The 19,531-nt window shown below is 46.3% G+C and overlaps 1 protein-coding gene across 5 annotated transcripts in view; it reads left to right on the plus strand.

Annotated features, from left to right (window-relative positions):
- The first annotated feature begins 1,518 nt into the window (after positions 1 to 1,518).
- NR4A3 (nuclear receptor subfamily 4 group A member 3) overlaps positions 1,519 to 19,531 on the plus strand; it is a 39,006-nt gene continuing 20,993 nt past the window's right edge. The window contains exons 1-6 of one of the 5 annotated variants that reach the window (XM_081066419.1): positions 1,519 to 2,006; positions 5,196 to 5,369; positions 6,900 to 7,047; positions 7,739 to 8,712; positions 12,411 to 12,540; positions 13,013 to 13,185. In XM_081066419.1, coding sequence (XP_080922545.1) covers positions 7,741 to 8,712; positions 12,411 to 12,540; positions 13,013 to 13,185 — 1,275 coding nt within the window. In that variant the 5' untranslated portion in view covers positions 1,519 to 2,006; positions 5,196 to 5,369; positions 6,900 to 7,047; positions 7,739 to 7,740. Of the gene's footprint in view, positions 2,007 to 3,303; positions 3,516 to 4,888; positions 4,998 to 5,195; positions 5,370 to 6,899; positions 7,048 to 7,738; positions 8,713 to 12,410; positions 12,541 to 13,012; positions 13,186 to 19,531 lie in introns of those variants that run through there. The other 4 variants (XM_081066418.1, XM_081066420.1, XM_081066421.1 and 1 more) reach the window with 4 other exon arrangements.

Below are 19,531 nucleotides of genomic sequence, written 5' to 3' on the forward strand. Positions count from 1 at the left end.
TAGGGGGAGAAATATACCCGTGTCATAGATGTAACATTAGTTTTATTTTCAAGTTGCTGGTGCTAGATAGAATCGTCTTCGATTCTGAAACGTGTGCTGTGGACAACAGGATCGTTCCTCCACTCCGCCCCCTGACACACGCCAATATTGTGACAGGTCAAAGAACTAACATGTCACATCTGATTCAAGTGGACCCACGGGGTCCGTGTCGGTCTGCACTGTTTCAAATATTTTCCCCTCAAAGATTCGTTTCTGTAGAAGAGGTTGCTTTCGCTCAGATGCAATCTTCGGGACTACGGGAGGAGCCTTTTAGCTGATAAAAATGTTGTTTTTGTTTCCAGCAAGAAATTCACACTTAAATTCATCCTTTCCAGGGAGAACTTGCTCTCCCTCACACAGTCGCCCAGGCTTTCAGCACACCACTTAATGACAAATGTATCCCAGGAGACCAGACCAAATCCCTTAGGGAGGGACTGACTAATAAATCCTGTTGATTGATTTCAAAATGTTTAATTTGGGAGACGGGAGGGAAGGCCCCTCTACAAGCATCAAAAAGTGAAAGTGCGAGCTGAGAGTTCCATTTCTGACGACGGAGGGGCGGGGGGAACACTTGCAACAGTCAGACCTGCTCAGCTGTTCAACACGTGTGCGTTTTACACACATTTAAATAGTTTCTGCTGCAGCACGCGTGTGGATGATAGATGTGCATTCAGCTGGGTTCTATGGGTCCAGTTAGGAAACTCACACCTTAAGTACAAAGAAGGAAAACCTTCTCTTCCCGGAGCTCTCTACATCCCCATGCGAAACACGCACCCAGCAAATGATGGGAGATCAGGGATTAGCCTAGGCGCAGAGGGCCAGAGAGACGTAAACAGTTTTAGAACAGTTGCTGGCAAAAAGCGCAGCTGCACCTCAGGGAGTCTTTGGGCTGGTGCCCGACTCCTTCCGCACTGGCACTGGCTGCCAGGTCACTCGGAGAAGCTGGCTAGCGGAGCCTTCCCTTTCGGAAGAGCTGTCCTCTCCCTTACCCCCTCGCCCTGGCTCCCTGCCTCGGGGCAGCCTCGGAGGCGCGCCAGCAGCACTCCTCCAACTCTACTCCACCCGAGCCTGACAGCTGGGCGGTCCCGCCTGACCCGCCGGCGGGCTGCTGCTCCCACTCGCCGACTCGTGCCCAGGCGAGCAGCGCCACTGCAAAAGGGTTGCCAGCGAGCGCGCGTCCGAAAGGCCCCCGGGCTGAGGCTGGCTGCGCCGCGTAGTTTCCATTGTGCCGCCCGGCGAACGGCCGGGCCACAGCGCGCGCGCTCACATGCACACATACCCTCCCTCGCACACGCGGAACCGGCTGGGCCAGGGGGAGGGAGGAGGAGGGTGACGTAGCGTCCCATGGCGTCACATTGACGTCTCGCATTCCAGGCACTCTATGGAGAGGCCGCTAGGGCTCCTGTGGCATAAATGACGTGCCGAGAGAGCGAGCTAACGCGCAGCCGGGAGAGCGGAGTCTCCTGCCTCCCGCCCCCCACCCCTCCAGCTCCTGCTCCTCCTCCGCTCCCCACACACAGACAGGCTCACACCCGCTCCCTCACTCTCACACATAGACACGCGCGCACACACACGCTCCGCACACACACTCCACCGTCTCCCGTGCGCTCACACCCCTCTCGCCCGGCGTCCTCCTCGCGGGTGCAGCACCGCGCGGCAGCTGGACGCCCCTCCAGAGCTCACTTTGCAACGCTGACAGCGCCGGCGGTGGACTTGGAGGTGGGAACAGCGGCGGCATCCTTCCCGCTGGTGGCAGCCGGAGCCGGGACGCCGGTGGAACCCCTCGGCGGCGCTCTCCCATGAGTCGGGATCACAGCATCTCCTGCCAGCCTCTCACCGCCTCTGGGAGCCGCTGGGCTTGTACACCGCAGCCCTTCCGGGACAGCAGCTGTGACTCCCCCTCAGTGCAGATTTCGGGACAGCTTTCTAGAAACTCGCTCTAAAGACGGAACCGCCACAGTACTCAAGTACGTATGAGATTCGCCCAGTTAATTGGGGGACTTGCTAAAAAGTTGGCGCTCTAGGAAGCGCCGCTCTGAAATTGACAACTTTGAGTGTGGGGGTTTCCCCCCTCCCCTCCTCACTGAGGCTTTGCTTGAGGAGTCCAGTGGGTTCCTATCTGAAACTTTTCCCCTGTAGCGGGCCCGTGGGGATCTCTGGAGCTCGCGGGATTCCTCTCCCCCCAACCCCCACCCAAAGAGGCGAAAAGCCTCTAACAAAGAGGAGGACCAGGATTTGTGCGATAGCAGCTCCAGCGATGTAATTCAGGGTATTTCGGCTCTAGTTGTCATGGTAATGATGCTCTCGGCGGCAGCGGCGGCGGCAGCAGCAGCGGCAGGGAGTTGGATCTCCAGTGATGAACGGCAGTAATTTCCCTGCCTTTTAACTAGGATTGAAAAATAGGGGCTCCGGTGGATCCTAGTTAATACCCCTAATGGTGACTCGGAGTGGTTGACTGGGAGGCAATGGGCCTGGGTAGCAGCAGCCGGAGTTTGCAAAGCGCTCGGAGGATCTCAGGGCATAATCGTAAGAATGGGACTTATTGTATTGAAATGAGCCTAGGGCTCCAGTAGACACGTCTGCCCATCGTCGCTGACTTGCCGGTTTACACTTTTCCCTTCGGAGGTAATCGGGTGTAATTGTGGACTCCCGCGCCCCGACACGCGTGGGGACCGCGTTCCTCTCCTCCACGCTTGCCTCGTGTGGGAAAGGCATGTTGTACTCTTAACTGACAGAACTCACGCTTTTGGAGAAGTTGCTCAGAGTGTTTTACTCTTAATAGAAACGAAAGTTCTCGGTGGTGAAAGAAGAACAGTCGTGCCAATGCAGCCTGCGGAGACTGACTTCCAAAGGCACCTCTAGAACCTGTTGGAAACGTGGGGCAGTCGCGGGGGAGAAAGCGTTTGTCCGTTGAATCCAAAGAACGTTTTTGAACACAGCCGTGTATTTATGCCTCTAGACACTCCAGAGGAAGAGCTGCAAGGGGGTTGGTAATCAGAAATCTCGAGCTGTTATCCCAGAGCCTTGGGGTGCCAGGAGAGAGGTGCCGGGTGTCTGTTTAGTCATTTCATCACAAATTCAATCCTGAATCTTCTTTTCCCACGACCAAGAAATATTCTGTAGAACTAAGTTGGGGAAAGAAAAAGCTGCGTCTACTGGGCGTCTACTAGTGAAGTTAGAGTTTATTCGCGTTGTCTCGGGGGAACAAGATGCCCTAACGTGAATATCGAAGACTCCTTAGGCCTCAGCAGCCTCCACACGGTCTCGCTCTCCCTGTACCCACGCACCCCCTTCACTGGGACCGTGCGCGCTCAGGAATTCTCCCCGCCGCTTGTCTCCTCTCTCTCCCTCCGTCTTTCTGAGAATCTCTGTCTTTCCCTTTCTGTCGGTCTCTCCTCCACTCCTCCCGCCCCCGCCCAACCTCCGCCCCCGCTCCCCAGGGTTGGAAACTCCGCGGAGGAGCCCGGGTCACAATGGTGCGTTTCACGGTTTCCTCCACACGCTGCACCACCGGGAGGGGAACACGGGGGTGTTCCTTTCGTCTGCCTTTGAGAAAGAAAGGGGCTTTGACAGAGGTAGTTATTTCTTCCTAATTTACAACCCCGAGGCTCCGTGCTCCCGGCCCCAGAGACCGCGAGCGGGAGCCGCAGAACGTGTTTCCAGGCGCGGAGTCTTTGCCTAGGTAACCGGCCAGTTGTGTATGGGTTGGGGGGGGGAGGGTGGGGACGAGGGGCGCTCCGCTCAGCTGTAAGATACGTGGTGTGGCTCTCTCCCGCAAACGCTGCTGCGCGAGAGGAGCCCTTTCCCTGAAGGGACCATCGCCCACCGGAGTCATAGAGGCTAATCTTCAGAGAAGGGCTCGGCTCGAAAGGCCCCGGGGAAGGGCAGGAATGTGGGCGCCAACTGGAGGAAGTGGTTGGGAGGTTGCGGGAGACCCCCACTGAAGATGCGAAGGGTGGGGGGCAGGAAGCGCTTGCTACAGCCGTGGGAAGATGTCCGTGCCTGCGCTAGAGCTCGCGCAAGCTTTCCGTAGGATGAGCTGGGGCTGGGGCTGAGGGTGGCAAGGGAATCCCTTATTTCCTGGCCGTCAGGGCTTCCCGGACCTGAAGGCTCCAAGTCCCTCTCGCTTCCTTGGGGGAAGCCCCGGGCTCAGGGTCTGCGGGAGACGAAACTTACACGACCCTCGCGGCGGTGCACCACCGAGGATTTGGGGGGTTTATTTCGGCTCCAAGTTCCCACCCCTGGAGCTGTGAGTGGATCCCAGAAAAGGGGGCGCTATAGGCCGGAGTTTGGGGCGCTAGGATCCTTCCTGGAGGCCCGCTGAGCTGTGCTTTCCGCTACAAAGTTTCGCTGAGGCAATATGCAGAGACGCTGGCCTCGGAGCCGCTCAGGCACCCTCTGGAATGTGCCCCTTCCGGGCCGCCGGAGAGCCCCCAGCCTCGAAGTCGCCCACACTCGAGGATACCGCCTGCTAGTTGCAAGGGGCCTCCCTCGGCCCTCCCGGTTCGCCACGAACCCCATCCGCCTTGTCGCCTTGCTTCCAGCAGGGGCCTATTTCCACTGTGCCCTTTTGTTTGCTTGACCCTTGGCCCCCGAAACTCCCGGCTAATAGAAGCGAAGCTCCATTAGCATTTAGAATGAAAAGCTCAGACTTTCTTAATTCCTCGGAGCATTCATGCATTCGTTCCAGACCTTGTGCATTTCCTATGCGACGTGTAAAATTTGTGTTTGAGGGGTGGTGGCGGGTGGAATTGGGAAAATGACTATTTTCCGCTCGTGCACACTCACTGACCCCCGAATTCGGGCGGAACTCTTTCCTCAAGTGTTTTCCTTTCTTTGGTTTTCCTGACTTCGTGAGCTCGGAACCAATTGTGAGGGCAGAGGGATCGATTTCTGGGCGACGCCAGACTGCACCTTTTTAGCCTCCCTTCGGGTGCCACAAAACAGCGGTGAGCTCGGTGGGTGCAGACAGCCTTTCCTCGAGGGTGTGATGCTTCTTGCCCCGAGACTCCCGGCACTGCTTTCTTACCCTTATAATTCTTCGTAATTAACACAGCATTTCTAGAGGCCCCCACCAACTCCCAATACGCCCAGCCCAGGCCGCGGTGACCCAGCCTGGTTTGACTGTAACCTCTGTCCTGTCCTGGTACCCGCAGAGCCCACTGCGGAAGTGCGCAGCCCGGCAAGCCCCGGCTTTGAGCCTGGACCCTCGGTGGAGCCGGGCAGCACCGCCGCTGCTTCGACTAGCCAGACCTCTCTGCTTCTTCCACTCTCGGCCTCTGCTGGAGAGACCCACAGCCCCACCATTCAGCGCGCAAGATATCCTCCAGGTACGTCTGAAGGCACTCCCCCTTATGTCTCCCCGGCTGGGAGAGGTGACTGGAGGAGCTACACAATCAGCGGGTAAACTGGTCGACTTGCCCAGCGCCAGGGCATTGACTGCTAGCCGAGCATTTCACAACACAGGTGGCTTCCTTGCACGAAGCTCCTCTGGATACCACACCCTGTTGCTACTGATTGGAGCAGCCAGATTAAATTAAGCATTGCATTTCTCAGAAACATTTTTTCTAAGAAAAATGCAAGTACACCATAGATTAGAATCTTTTAATACATTTTAATGTCTCCATTTTTACTCTTCTTTTATATCTAGTTTATACATTTAAAAGTCATGGGTCAGATCACTTAGAGCAATACAGAGCATTTTTGTTTGTATAAAACCCAAATCATTTGGGTGCAGAAGTGTGGATTATTGAAGCTCAGAGGGAAAGAGTAAAAGCATTTGACCTGAAAACCAAGGAGTAAATTTGAGTTGGCAAAAAGGAACTATTGCAGGCTTGGCTTGTGATACCTCTTTATGTATTTGTTAAAGGGATACCAGGTGCCAGGCCTGTGTAGGCACCAAAGATATGCAGATAAATAGAACTCAGTCCCAGCAAGCCACAGTCTATTTGGAAACTACAGAAAGTCACAAGAGGAATAGGTAGGGGGGATTGGCAAAGAAGAATGACAGAAAAGACTAATGGAGGAGAAATCCTAGAGGTCTGAAGGAAGGGAATGACAGGCAGTGAAACCTGCCTGTCAAACATCAGGCAGTGTTCTTTATGTTAAATGATTATCCTTTTATTTCACCCCAACAACTGGGCTGCAGGATAAATAATCCTTTAACTTCAAACTAGTGAGTGTTTTGAAGGCCTAGTTGGAAAATAAAGGCTTGAACAGGCCTCTCCTCATCACTGTTTCTTTCAACAGGCCCTTATCACCTTTTTTTTCAAGTCAAGATTTCATCCCTTACAGGCATGACTCAATCAGATTTGGAAATGTGGGTATAGAAAGATATCAAAGGAAATGTGAAGCACTCACTTTTCTATTAGTCACACCTTTTACACCAGAGGCTCCAAATATAGACGTTAAACCTGGTTTTCCCTTGGTTCAGAAAAACCAACCACCAAAAATTGCCCATTTTACCATTTACATTTAGCCATTAAAGGAAATAATTAGATAATTCATCCACTAGATCCAGTCATTCTCAGAGCCTTCTTCTCATCCAGCCCAACCTCTCTGAACAGTAGTAAGCATCCTGGATACCACTTGTTTTGGGGGCTCAATATAGTCAAACTAGCAGAGAAACTAAATCCATTAAGAAACTGCTTTGTTTTCTAGGGGTACTGATTCTGTCACAAGAAAATATGTCAACTAACTTACCTATTATGATAGCTGTAAACTGTTGTCATACAACAGCTACTGATATATTTTATTAGTCAGATTTATGGGGAATACACACACACACACACACACTGTAATATGGCAGACAGCAAGTTTGGTGGGTGTTTTGTTGCAGCTGCTGATCTTTTTCTTTGCAGATGGTGCATACTCCCCCGAATCCATTTCCTGGGCCTGTGTTCCCACCTCACCACCTAGCTGGCTGAAGTCATCAACAGGGGTCCAGTTTTTGTAGGCTGCTAGCCCTGTCTGGAGGAGTGGGTGGAAGAAATCAACCACAACTTTTGTGTGGGTGGCCTTGGTTGGCACTTATCACATGTTAGAATGTCACTGTTTCCCTTGGCGAGTAAGTCCCATGTAGGCCTAACTTAGAGGTTTATAGATCAATGTGTGTGACTAGGGGGACCAGTGGCCTCTTTTCCCCAAAATAAACCAACAGGGCATTCACTGTCTTTCTTTTTCTCCTCCCAACTAGTGGCTGAGATTACTCCAATTGATTTATTGGGCTTCAATATTTTTAAAATAGCACTGGAGGGGTGGCTGGTTGGCTCAGTTGGTTAGAGCGGGGTGTTGGTAGCACCAAGGTTGCCAGTTTGATCCCCTCATTGGCCACTGTGAGCTCACCCGTCTTCAAAAAAAAAAAAAAATCACTGGGCCTATGAGGGAAGACATCAAATTTCCCATATGTGGTGGAAGACAGGGCAAGGAAGGAAAGGTGGGTACAAATGTCCCCAGGGAGCCGGGGTTTGGCATCCTGTGGCCTCTTTAGACAGGCTATCAATGGGGGGATTCAGCTTTCTTGCTAGAGAAGGGAGGGCAAAAGGAAGGAAGGAAGGGGTTTTCAATCTGTGCTACGAGGAGGAAAGTATGTTTCTTCCTCTCTATTGTCCAGATTGAAGATCAATGAACCCAGTGCTACCTATTAGCTAAGAAAGAGTGCAAACTTGCTTCTCAAAGACCCTTTTCCCTGTCCTTGCAGATATGCCCTGCGTGCAAGCCCAGTATAGCCCTTCGCCTCCAGGTTCCAGTTATGCAGCGCAGACCTACGGCTCAGAATACACCGCGGAGATCATGAACCCCGACTATGCCAAACTGACCATGGACCTCGGCAGCACCGAGATCACAGCCACGGCCACCACATCCCTGCCCAGCTTCAGTACCTTCATGGAGGGCTACTCAAGCAACTACGACCTCAAGCCCTCCTGCCTGTACCAAATGCAGCCCTCCGGGCCGCGACCCTTGATCAAGGTGGAGGAGGGCCGCGCGCACGGCTACCACCATCACCCCCATTCCCACCCCCACCCCCACCCCCACCCCCACCATCACCAGCAGCAGCAGCAGCAGCCGTCCATTCCGCCCCCGTCCGGCCCGGAGGACGAGATGCTGCCCAGCACCTCCATGTACTTCAAGCAGTCCCCGCCGTCCACCCCCACCACGCCGGGCTTCCCCCCGCAGGCGGGGGCGCTGTGGGACGACGCTCTGCCCTCGGCGCAGGGCTGCATCGCGCCCGGCCCGCTTCTCGACCCGCCGATGAAGGCGGTGCCCACGGTGTCCGGCGCGCGCTTCCCACTCTTCCACTTCAAGCCCTCGCTGCCGCACCCGCCCGCGCCCAGCCCGGCCGGCGGCCACCACCTCGGCTACGACCCGACCGCCGCCGCCGCCCTCAGCCTGCCGCTGGGAGCCGCCGCCGCCGCCGGAAGCCAGGCCGGCGCACTCGAGGGTCATCCGTACCGGCTGCCCCTGCCCAAGAGGGCGCCCACGTTGGCCTTCCCGCCGCTCAGCCTCGCGGCCTCCCCCACCGCGTCTAGCCTTCTGGGCGAGAGCCCCAGCCTACCTTCACCGCCCAACAGGAGCTCGTCGTCCGGCGAGGGCACGTGCGCCGTGTGCGGGGACAACGCCGCCTGCCAGCACTACGGCGTGCGCACCTGCGAGGGCTGCAAGGGCTTCTTCAAGGTGAGCACACGCCTGCTCCTGGCGCCCCCTCCCTCCGCAGCCAGCCTCCTCAGCCACCCGCTCAAGGGAGCATCTAAGGAGGTCCCTCCGGGTTTGAGAGGTGTAATTGTTATACCCTGCGCTCCTGTAGCCTTTCCGAGCACCTTCACGTCCTTTTTCTCAGGTTGGTTTAACCTGAAGTCCACCACAGGAGGCCGCCCAGGTGGATTTGAGGGGGCTGTGAACTTCTGAGTTGGCAATGCCTTATGATCATTTTCCTGGAGGGAGCTTTCGGTAGATTTGCAAAGAGATCTGAGACCTCAAAAGAGCTAAGACCTCATTATAGTCCTCGTCTGTCCATCCTGAGGGGATAGGGGATGTGTGCCAGGTCCTGGGCATTTGTATCTCATTTGTTCCTCAGAGTAAGAACTAGGACTCTAGAATCAGACAGACCTGAGATTGAATTCTGGCCATTCACTAGCTATTTTTATTAACAGTGTCTTTACGGTAGATCTTAATTATCCTCGTTTGGTAGATGAGGAAATGGAAACTTGGAGAGGTTATTCCACTGCCCAGGACATACACTCAGAGAGTGAGATGGAGACGGGATGCCAGCTCATGTTTGCATGGCCCCAAAGTGTGGAGCATCTTCACAGCTCTGCAAGCTGCAGAACAGACAGGGGCAACTAGCTTGATGTAGTTTGGGGCAGCTCCCTCCATAGAAGATAGAAGCTGGGGTCTCACCCATCCACTCTACCTCTGTGCCCCACAGTACCAGGTGTGGGAGTTATTCATTATCTCAAAGTCCCAAAGGAGAATTTTACAGTGCGAGGGTCTTCAGACTCCCTCGTATGTTACCCGTGAGGAAGCTGAAGCCTGGAGAGGTGAAGCCTTGTGGAGCCTGTTAACAGTGATTTATCAGCACATGGGACAGTTCCAGCTGGTTTCTTCTGATTCTTGAATTCGGTGCTCTTTACACCACTCAGGGGAAAGAGAGCTTGTTCTCTTGCTGCTCTGCTTTAAGTATTGACTCCTAGATTTCTTCAGACACTTAATTCTTTGCCACCCTCCCCACTCCCTTGGCCATTGTCTCAGGACCTTGCAAACGCACAAATGTTCTATGATAATTAGTCTCTAGTCTCCAGTGCTGGTCAAGGTGGAGGGAGAGAGGAAGCTGAATGCTGATTGGATAACCTAGGATTTGGGAGGCGAATAGGATGTATCTGGGAGCCGGCTGGAATTGGAGTCAGAATACTCAAATAGGAGTCCTTGATCTGTCACCTCCCAATTGTATGACACTGGGCATGACACTTCTTTCTAGGCCTCAGTTTCCTTATCAGGTAAATAAAGGCTGTGAGTATTAAACGAGACAAAACATTTATGAAAGCACTTAAAACTATAGTTCATTATAAGTGAAAACTGCCAAGTATTTTTTAAAATGCACGTTTGTGGATTGGCATACATACCAACAAGCAACAAATTATTTTTGATCTGGAGATAGGAATCGTGTGATTAATTAACTTCTGCAGAAAAATGAGAAAATGCTTGTGGAAAGACTTTGCAGTCTGTTAAGTGCCATACTGAAGGTATGCATGATTATGATGTTTCAAACGTAGAACTCTCAGGTTAGCCTTTTTTTTTTCTGCCTTAACTGCTCAAGCTTTACCAGGGTTACTTTCAAGGAACGGCATTCCTTTCACAGATTTGATGTGTACATGAATTCAGTGGAAATGCTGAAGGTCAGTGAAATGGGCAGCCAAGAAAGGGAAAAGAAAGAAAAACTCTTAAGAGGAATACAAGTAACTTCGAATATAATCATCCCTGAATAATTGAGAGTTGACCAAAATACAGGAGTGGTAATACATTCCTAGTCTAGAAATGTCAATTAAGTTTCCCCAACAGCGTTCCTTTTCTGCAGCAATCCCTTGAAAACAAATCTATACTTGAAGGGGTGGGGGATGGAATGGGGGAGAACTACCCCACAGATCTGTTAATTAAGGGAGCAGGAGCAGGTTTTACCCAGTGGCTTTCTACCATTAAATTGAATTCTTTAAAAATGTGACATGAAATGCAGTTAATGATGGAATTCAGTGATTGAACTGTAACGATCTCTCCCTGTCCTTAAACTGCACAGGCACATGCAACCGTAGAAAAGGTTTCAGGTTATTGGGGAAATGGATACCTGAAGCAATATGCCACCAGCCCTGCAATTGGCATATAGCCTTGAGGATAATGGCAAGAAACAGAGTTTTAGAAATTACTGCATGTTTGAGGAAAGAGAGCTTCATTCTGGAAATACAACTTTCCTACCCTTACAGACTGCTGAGAATTTAAATGCTGGAAACTCAGAAGGGTGATTGTGTTTTGGAATTTTGCGTTTTAAGCTAAAATCATCAACTAAAGCAGGGGAAATGTATCTGGCTTGGTTAGATTTTTTTTTAAGTTTTATACGAGCAGTTTAGAAATGATCTCCGAACACGAAATTAAAAGGTGATAGAGTGAAAACTAATAAATGGGGGTTGAGGATTGCTGAAAGTAAACATTGAAAATAGATCTCGAATTTGGGGCACAAAATAGATGACCAATCCCAAATTACCTGGATTTCTTTTTCTTAGGCTTACCAAATAAATTCCAACTGTCTGCTCTATTTGGAGTTGTATAGATTCAGGTAATTTCTGAATGATTTCTCCCTAAGTGGTAAATACACAACCTTTGCACAGAAGTTTTTAGTTTTTAAAAACTCAAGCCTCACTTATATAATATTTGGAGCATAAAATTATTGTTTTCATTTATTGTTTCCACGTGTCATTTGAAAAATTATATATGATTCTGAAGAATACAACGTTATTTTATATCCAAGTCTAAGTTTTATCTATATTTTACAATATGGCTATTTTGATATCTATATCAATAGTTATTTATCAAATAACCTCGTCATGGGAATTTTCATTGAAAGTGCATGGCTCTCATATTCCTGTCTTTCTCTCATTCTTTTTTGGTTTTGTTTTTGTTTTTTTCTTTCTTGGATGTGATAGTGGTTTTTAGCATCCAATTTTAAGATTTTGTTTTCAGCAATCAGAAATGGCCAGTTCACCATATATATTCTTTTAAAGACAAAATAAACTTTTTGTTTTAAAAAACTTGTTGTTTTAAACACAAAATAAACACAGCCTAATTAAGTGATTTTTTTTGCATTAAAACATCATTTCCTGTATGTTTTAACTAGACAAATTTTGATTTTTGCTTTTTATGATTTCATCTCTATTGGGGAACAAAGCCAGTTAACTGTGATATTTGACTTACAAAAGTGATAGCCAACAAAGTACATCCCAGATAACTTTGATTTTATTTTAATAAGGTCAGCAATAATCAGGGGAATAGAACAAGTTGAAAATTGTTCCCAAAGGGATATTAAAAGTGGAGATAATCTAATCCTCCAAGGTATGATATGTTGACCTGGTAATTTCAGATATGATTTTATCATTCAGACTTGGATGTCTCCTGAGACTTGCTTCAGAATAATCCAAGATGATTTTCCATGTCAGCAGCTAACACTAATAAAATTGTTTTTCCTGCAGGCTAGCGTGTTAGGAAATTAAATTTATCTAATTATACGAATTGCACTGTCACTTTTCACATTGTAATTAAAATACATCTTGTCAGGTCCTACCTCTTTCCAGAAACTATTAGTTGACTATCTCTGTATTGTATTTTCTCAGAGAACGGTGCAGAAAAATGCAAAATATGTTTGCCTGGCAAATAAAAACTGCCCCGTAGACAAGAGACGTCGAAACCGCTGTCAGTACTGTCGATTTCAGAAGTGTCTCAGTGTCGGGATGGTTAAAGAAGGTATGGATATGATGCTTTTTATCGCCACTTGTGTATATGTATTCTCAGATAGCACTGAAAAAGAATGTTAATATTTACGTTGGGATGGTGAATTTTCCTTGTTTCCCTTTCCTTCCAACATTTTATTTTTACAGTGTATGTTTACATTTAAAAATAGTTGAGGACTACGTATTCTAATTTCTCAAAATCAATAGAGAGCTTGTGTACATACATTTTTGTTCTATTTAAGAAGGAGACTCTCAGGGCTAATTCATTACCATATGTAAGTATATGGGTGAGCTTTATGCTGCTTGTTTCAACTCTCATTACATCACTCTGTGAATATTATTCCAAACCTATTGCCACTTTTAAATGGTTGGTCTCATTAATGATTGCTCAACTATAAAGTGTTTTGATTCCTTTTTGTGATTTATGGCATGCTATTCACGAATATGTTTGAAAACATTTTTTTCTCTCTTTCTGTCGGTATCAGTTGTCCGTACAGATAGTCTGAAGGGGAGGAGAGGTCGGCTGCCTTCCAAACCAAAGAGCCCGTTACAGCAGGAACCTTCTCAGTCCTCCCCACCTTCCCCTCCGATCTGTATGATGAATGCCCTTGTCCGAGCTTTAACAGACTCAACGCCCAGAGATCTTGATTATTCCAGAGTAAGTTTTATGATGTTCTGCTTTTGATGGTACTAGTAATAAGAGTTGATTGAATGACTGTGTGCCTGCCACTGTGCTAAACAATTTTTGTACCGTGTTTCCCCGAAAATAAGAACGAAAATATTTTTTGCTCCAAAAGACGCATTAGGGCGTATTTTCAGGAGATGTCTTATTTTTTCATGTATAACAATCTACATTTATTCAAATATAGTGATATCATCTTCTGGAACATCGTCATAACGTACTAAATGGGTCCATCTGGCTGAAGATCTTAACTGGGGCTTATTTTCGGGGTAGGTCTTATTTTCAGGGAAACAAGTTACCTTTTCTATATTTCTCACTTCACTTAGCAATTCCAGTGCATCCATTGCACCAAATAATTTTTGCCTTGTTGGATCGCTAAATGCCTTAACAAATGACCCTGACAGTGCTGCACCTGTCATACTCATTGTTACAGGATTCCTGGTGTTTATGCCAATGAAAGTCTGCACAGGTGAATTACAATTTATAGATTTCTTTCATGGTTTAGACAAAGTGACTACTCGTTTTTCCATATTGTAATCAAACCATCTGGGTGAGCTTTAAGTTATCCTTCAGCAGTTTACGCAGTTGCACTAGCGTTGATTGACCTGCTGCTTATTCAGAGGGATTAGACCATTGATGGAGAGCAGGAAGCTCTTGCCTTGACATCAGGAGGTGTCAGGAGAACTGGGATGCAAGGCTTCCTCTGCTGCTTCCTACGTGAGTCACCTGGCGTCTGCTCTTGGCTTTCTCATCCCTGTAGTAGAGATGATCCCTCAGAGGGATGTTTTGAACATCATTCCATGGTTGAGAAAACATTCGAAAACCATAAATGATTACCAGTGTTGTTATTTAAGTCAACCAAAATATATGAACATTTTTATTTCATATGGGCTACAGTAAAATACCGGTTAGAATTCTGCAAACTGCCAGAAACTTGGATAACACAGGGAAGAATCATGAGAAAGGATTTTATGAGCAGATGTATAAACATTACAATAAGGCAGTTTTTAAAAAGACTTAAATTAGAGAAGTGAACTTCTAGTAAGACAGGGTCCTGCCAAAGAGTGAAAGGAAGGAAAAAGATCACAATTAGCAGGCAGTTTCTACATGTTAGACATTGTTGTATGTTGTCTCCTACAACCATTTAAGGAACCATGAACTATAGGGAGAGTTAACCCCACTCATTCTAAGACAAGAAAACTTAGAAACACAGTTTGCACACAGGTCAGAGAGATTCCAGTCCAGGGATCCCCAGTTGGTTGATCTGGCCTGGCAGCTGCTACCAGATTGCCCTTCCCAGGCCTCATCAGTATTTCAAACTTCTGGTCGAACTGCTGGCAAAGAGTGTGGATGTGTCTGTTATGTGTCCTCCTTTTAGGTTGCAGTGTTGACAGAAATGAAAGGGTGATTGGTACACCTGCTAGGATCCTCTTTCCCTCACCCCTACCCTAATTATCCCTTGTGAAGCCTCCTTTCCGCACCTGATCACAAGACTTCATATGAGAAGCATGGGAGATCCTTAGCACCAAAGGTTGAGGACTCTTATTCTCATTTCAAGTAGCTTCTCTTGACTGAAGTCAAGTCTCAAATAATAGTCTAACAGAATAATGCAGAGGTTAAGGCCTTAGGCTTTGGAACCATGCAGGACCCTAGATTAAAATCCCAACACCATCATTTAGTAGCTGGGTGACCTTGAGCAACTGATTTTGATGCCTCAGTTTCCTCATCTGTGTTATGGAACAGTAAGAATATCTACTTCCTGGGGTTTGTGAAGAATAAATAAGATTATACTTGTCAAAACTTCAGCAGAATGCCCTCCCTGTCTATTATGTCCTTGCCAAACTTTATTCTACCATTTGTTGAATGTCCTGAGTGTGAACACTTCACGTGTCAGGTGCCATATAGCAATACCATTAAGGTAAGTATTACGAATCCTGTTTCACGGATGTGGAGAGAAAAACTGAGAAAGGCTAAAGGACTGACTTGCCCAAGGTCACATAGCTAACATGCATCAGAGATAAATTAGAAGCTAAGTGTATTGGACCCCAAAGTTCGTGCTTCTAAATACCAAGCTTTACCTGCATCTCTGATTTCAGTGAAAGTGGGTGCTGGGAAAGCATTAGGGAACAAACACTTCTCCCTCAAGCAACTTCAGCCTCCCCTCCTGCAATTTTTCTGAATTAATGAAGCTTTTCCGCACTGCCCACACTGACACACAGAATCTGTTATTGGGCAAGGGCATTTGAAATCACTATTGACTGTCAGTCCAGAGAATTTAGGCCCCAAAGATGATTTTTTGGGCCCCAAATTATCAGATTATTAGTCTACATGGCTAATTAGTTATTTAGTGGCAAACCCTCCCCAGCACTTTGAGCTGTCCCAGCTGGGAACTCTCTCCACACTGAAAAATCAATCCACCATGTTTGCTTACCTCTGCACCATTGAATGTGTTAGACTAGTGTCATCATCCTCATCAACAAACATTTATCCAATTTAATTGTTAGCTTTGTTGAAAATAGCAGATTGACCATGCCAGAGTCTGGGTCACATTGATACCACCTTTGGGGCCTGGCTCAATTTTGTAAAGCGTATTTATTTTAATTGCATTGTTTTGGAGTCAGGTTGAACCTCATAGCTTGGATTCTCCTGCTTTAAGATAGCTTTAAAAAATTATCAAAAATTGGACCAAAATCAATTAAATTAAAAGACTTTTTAAAAAATACAGTGAGTTTTTATCAGAAACTTGGATGAAGACAGAGAAGGCATGCTGATCACATTTACTGATGACAGAAATCTGGGAGGGATCGCTAATATGATGGATGTCAGTATCAACATTCAGAGTGATTTCGACAGGTTGGAACAGGATGGGCTGACACCATCATGAAGAAAGTTAACAAAAATAAATGTGAAGCGAAGCATTTAGAATTTTAAAACATGGGAGAGCCTTGGCCTGTCAGTAGTTCCTGTTAAGAAGATCTTGGGAGTTTATTCCATACACACTTACTATGAACCAACAAAGTATATGTGTGTGGAAGGGAGGGATGCTAAATTACCTTAGGCTGCAGAAGGAAGGGACCAGAGCCAAGCTGGTGTTGGTCCCATGAACTCCGTCCTGTCAGACCACACTTCAGGATTGAGTCCAATTCTAAGCTGGGGTTTAAGAAGGATGTGGACATACTGTTTCTAGAAACTTGTACGAGATGATTGGAGGAAATGGAAATATGTGGACAGGAAGGGAGAAGCTTTGGCCAGGAGTAGGTCACTCTTTTGCCCTGTAGCAGAGGAATGTTGCTCCCAAGGATAGATCTACAGGGAGAAGGAGGGGGCCCCTTTCAGATCACTCTGAAAACAAAGATGAGCCCCCTTAGCTACAAGAGCTGCTGTGGCAGTGTGAGTTCATCAACACAAGTAACTGAGAAGAACACATAACAAGATTTCTCACAAGCAGAGAGGTTATTTTAGATGATAGTAAGTTCCTTCCAACTCTAAGATTTTATATGATTCTGGGATTTACCTTGTTATCCCTAAATGCAAGGGGTTATCTATACGTATAAGAATGTATGTTGTGAAGTAACTTATTGTTTAACAAGATTGAACTTGCTTTGTTCTCTAAATAAACATTAACATAAAACGAATGAAGCAAAATGAATTTACTGAATGCCTTCTTTGGGCTAGGCACCGTCACATATATTCTTACATAATTTCACTTAAGCTCCAGTTTTATGTGATATAATTTATGGTTTCAGTCATTTTTTTAAAAGAATGTCATTCATTGAAACTCAATTTTCATAATACCTTCTCCTTAAAGTTTTATATTTATAAATTTCTAGAACTGGAAGTGCCTTTGAGATCATGTACTCCAACCCCCACGTTTTCAGAGGAGTAAGGAAAGGATTACAGAGGTTAAGTGGCTTGCCTAAGATCAGTGACAGAGCTAGGCTAGATCCAACTCTCCAAAGTCAAGGTGATTTGTTTCTATTTCACCATACCGCTACTTATATTTCATGGCAATTTACTAGATATTTAAAAAAATAAAAACTTCATTTGATTTTTAAAAATTACTATACTAGTAATATATATCCACTGGTATTTAAAACGGCAAACCATTTAGAAGTGGATAAAGTGAAAAATGAAAGTTTCCTCTCATTTATTCCTGCCTAATCCTACGCGTCAGCAGTAGCTCATGTTAACATTTTAATATGTATCCATAATTTATTACATTTTATATAAGAATTTGCTACGAATTTGCCTTGTCAGTCAGTTGATTTGCTGGAAAGAATTTATAAAAGGTATTAGCTTCCCTAGTGAATCAGGCGAATAGAGAAATGAGGAAACGTTTGCCAGGCAGGGATGTTCTGATCTTCATGTACCAGCATACGTGCCTTTCAGGTAGCAGTGGAGCGGTTTTCCCCGTTTGTGGGAAAAGGAGGTGAAGGAGTCGTGTTCCAAGTCTCAAAGGAAACAAATGTTTTAGAGGCCAGAGAGAGAGTTCCTTGCTCTGTGAATCGTTCCTGGCTCTGGGACCTTCACATTTCCTTTGGGCCAAGCTTCTCTCCTTCAAAATTGAGCTCAGATCATTGTATATCAATGCAGTCAAAACATGTCACATTTGATTTCTTTCTTCTCTGAAATGTTGCTATTCTCTGCCCCACAGTTGCTTTTAATTTAGCAATACAAGTATACATAGATACTGGGCTTGGCATCAGAGCCTGCATAATTATTAATGAGAAAATATACTTAACATCCTCATTAGTTGGTCATTTTAAGTTGTTGTTTTTTTTTTGTTTTTTTGGGTTTTTTTTTTTTAGCAAACTAGGATATTTTCTGGTAATTGGTGTCACTTAGTATAGTAACAGAGCCAAATACAAGAGATAACTGCTCAGATAAAATCAGGCACCAGCAAATGGCATTTACGTATGTTTATAAGATAGCCTGAGAAACACCAAGCCTAACATGTTAGACCTACGGAATAAACAGTATGAAAACTGCAAAGAGGGTAGTTTCATGGGCCTCCTCAGAAGATCCTCTCAAATCGCCTCTCAATTCGTTAGATGATGTCAGGCCAGTCCCTGCCCCTCTGTGGGCCTGCTTCTCATCTGAATGGTGTGGAGATTGGACTAAGTGCATTCCCATGATCCCTTCCAGCCTTTTAATTCCCTGACCCGCTGACCATCAAACCTGCTACGTGTAATTCCACTACGGCTGCAGGTCTTTGGGCCAAAAGGATGGTGCCCAGACTACCTCTGTCAAAAAGAGCCAGGGTGTTGGCTTAAAATGTAGATTCCTGGGCCACACCCAGACCTACTGAATCAGCATTGGGGTGGGGGGGCGGGAGGCAGTCAGGAATCTGTATTTTAACAAGTGCCTCGGATGATTCTCTGGCACGCTAAGTTTTAAGAACCACCAATGTAGTTTAATAAGAACAATTCAATTTCACCTCGAACCTCCTTTTTCCCAGTTTTCCAGAAAGCAATGAATTCATTTAACAGACATTGATGGAATGGCTCCTGGGTGTCAGGCACTGTTCTAGAGCTGTGGACACATTGTTGAACAAGAGAAGCTCCTGCCCTCGTGGCATTTCCATGCCGTGAAGGAAAGAGGAAGTAAATAAACACTTAACTGCAGTGATGACTTTGGTGGGAGGAGAGGGACTTTGGGGGGGTTTGTTTGTGTTTGTTTTTAAGGGGAGGTAATTAGATAAAAAAATAAATTGGGGGAAAATATATTCACTGCCAATTTTTAAAGTATCACTTTTTAAAGTGTAAGAACCTAAGAATATGTACATATAGTTTGGCTTTTAGAATGATCACATCTAAAATATACAAAGAAATATAAACACCCAAGGAAAAGTAACATTCTAAGGGGACATAAAATATTCTTAGGACAGTTAGCCTGGACTGACAGTGAGATAGAGTAAATATCAGATTCCACGCTGCTATGAAAGCATCACATTGCTAATTTTTTAGGGCTGGTATTCCCATTCAAATAACTTATTTTAGGCCCAGGTTGTACCTGAAATCTGACCTGTACAGTCATGTTACTGCCATAGGAAATGTGTAGACTCATTTAATTTCATTGACATATTGTTGTTTGCAGGTCTAGATTCTCATTCGGGTGCTTTGGTGAAATTAACCATTAGACATTAGCTGTCAGTAAATGTAATACTGTGTCACTGACTAGTGATAAAGCCAGATTTTTGATGGATCAATTATCCACGTAGGCTGGAACAAACGTTAGCATAAACAAGAAAAAAAGACTCATTGCTAACGTCTTCCACTATTTGGCCTGTGTTTGATTGGGATGATCAATAAACAAATATTTT

The sequence above is a fragment of the Rhinolophus hipposideros genome, assembly GCF_964194185.1.
Source record: "Rhinolophus hipposideros genome assembly, chromosome: 11".
Classification (NCBI taxonomy): Eukaryota; Metazoa; Chordata; class Mammalia; order Chiroptera; family Rhinolophidae; genus Rhinolophus; species Rhinolophus hipposideros.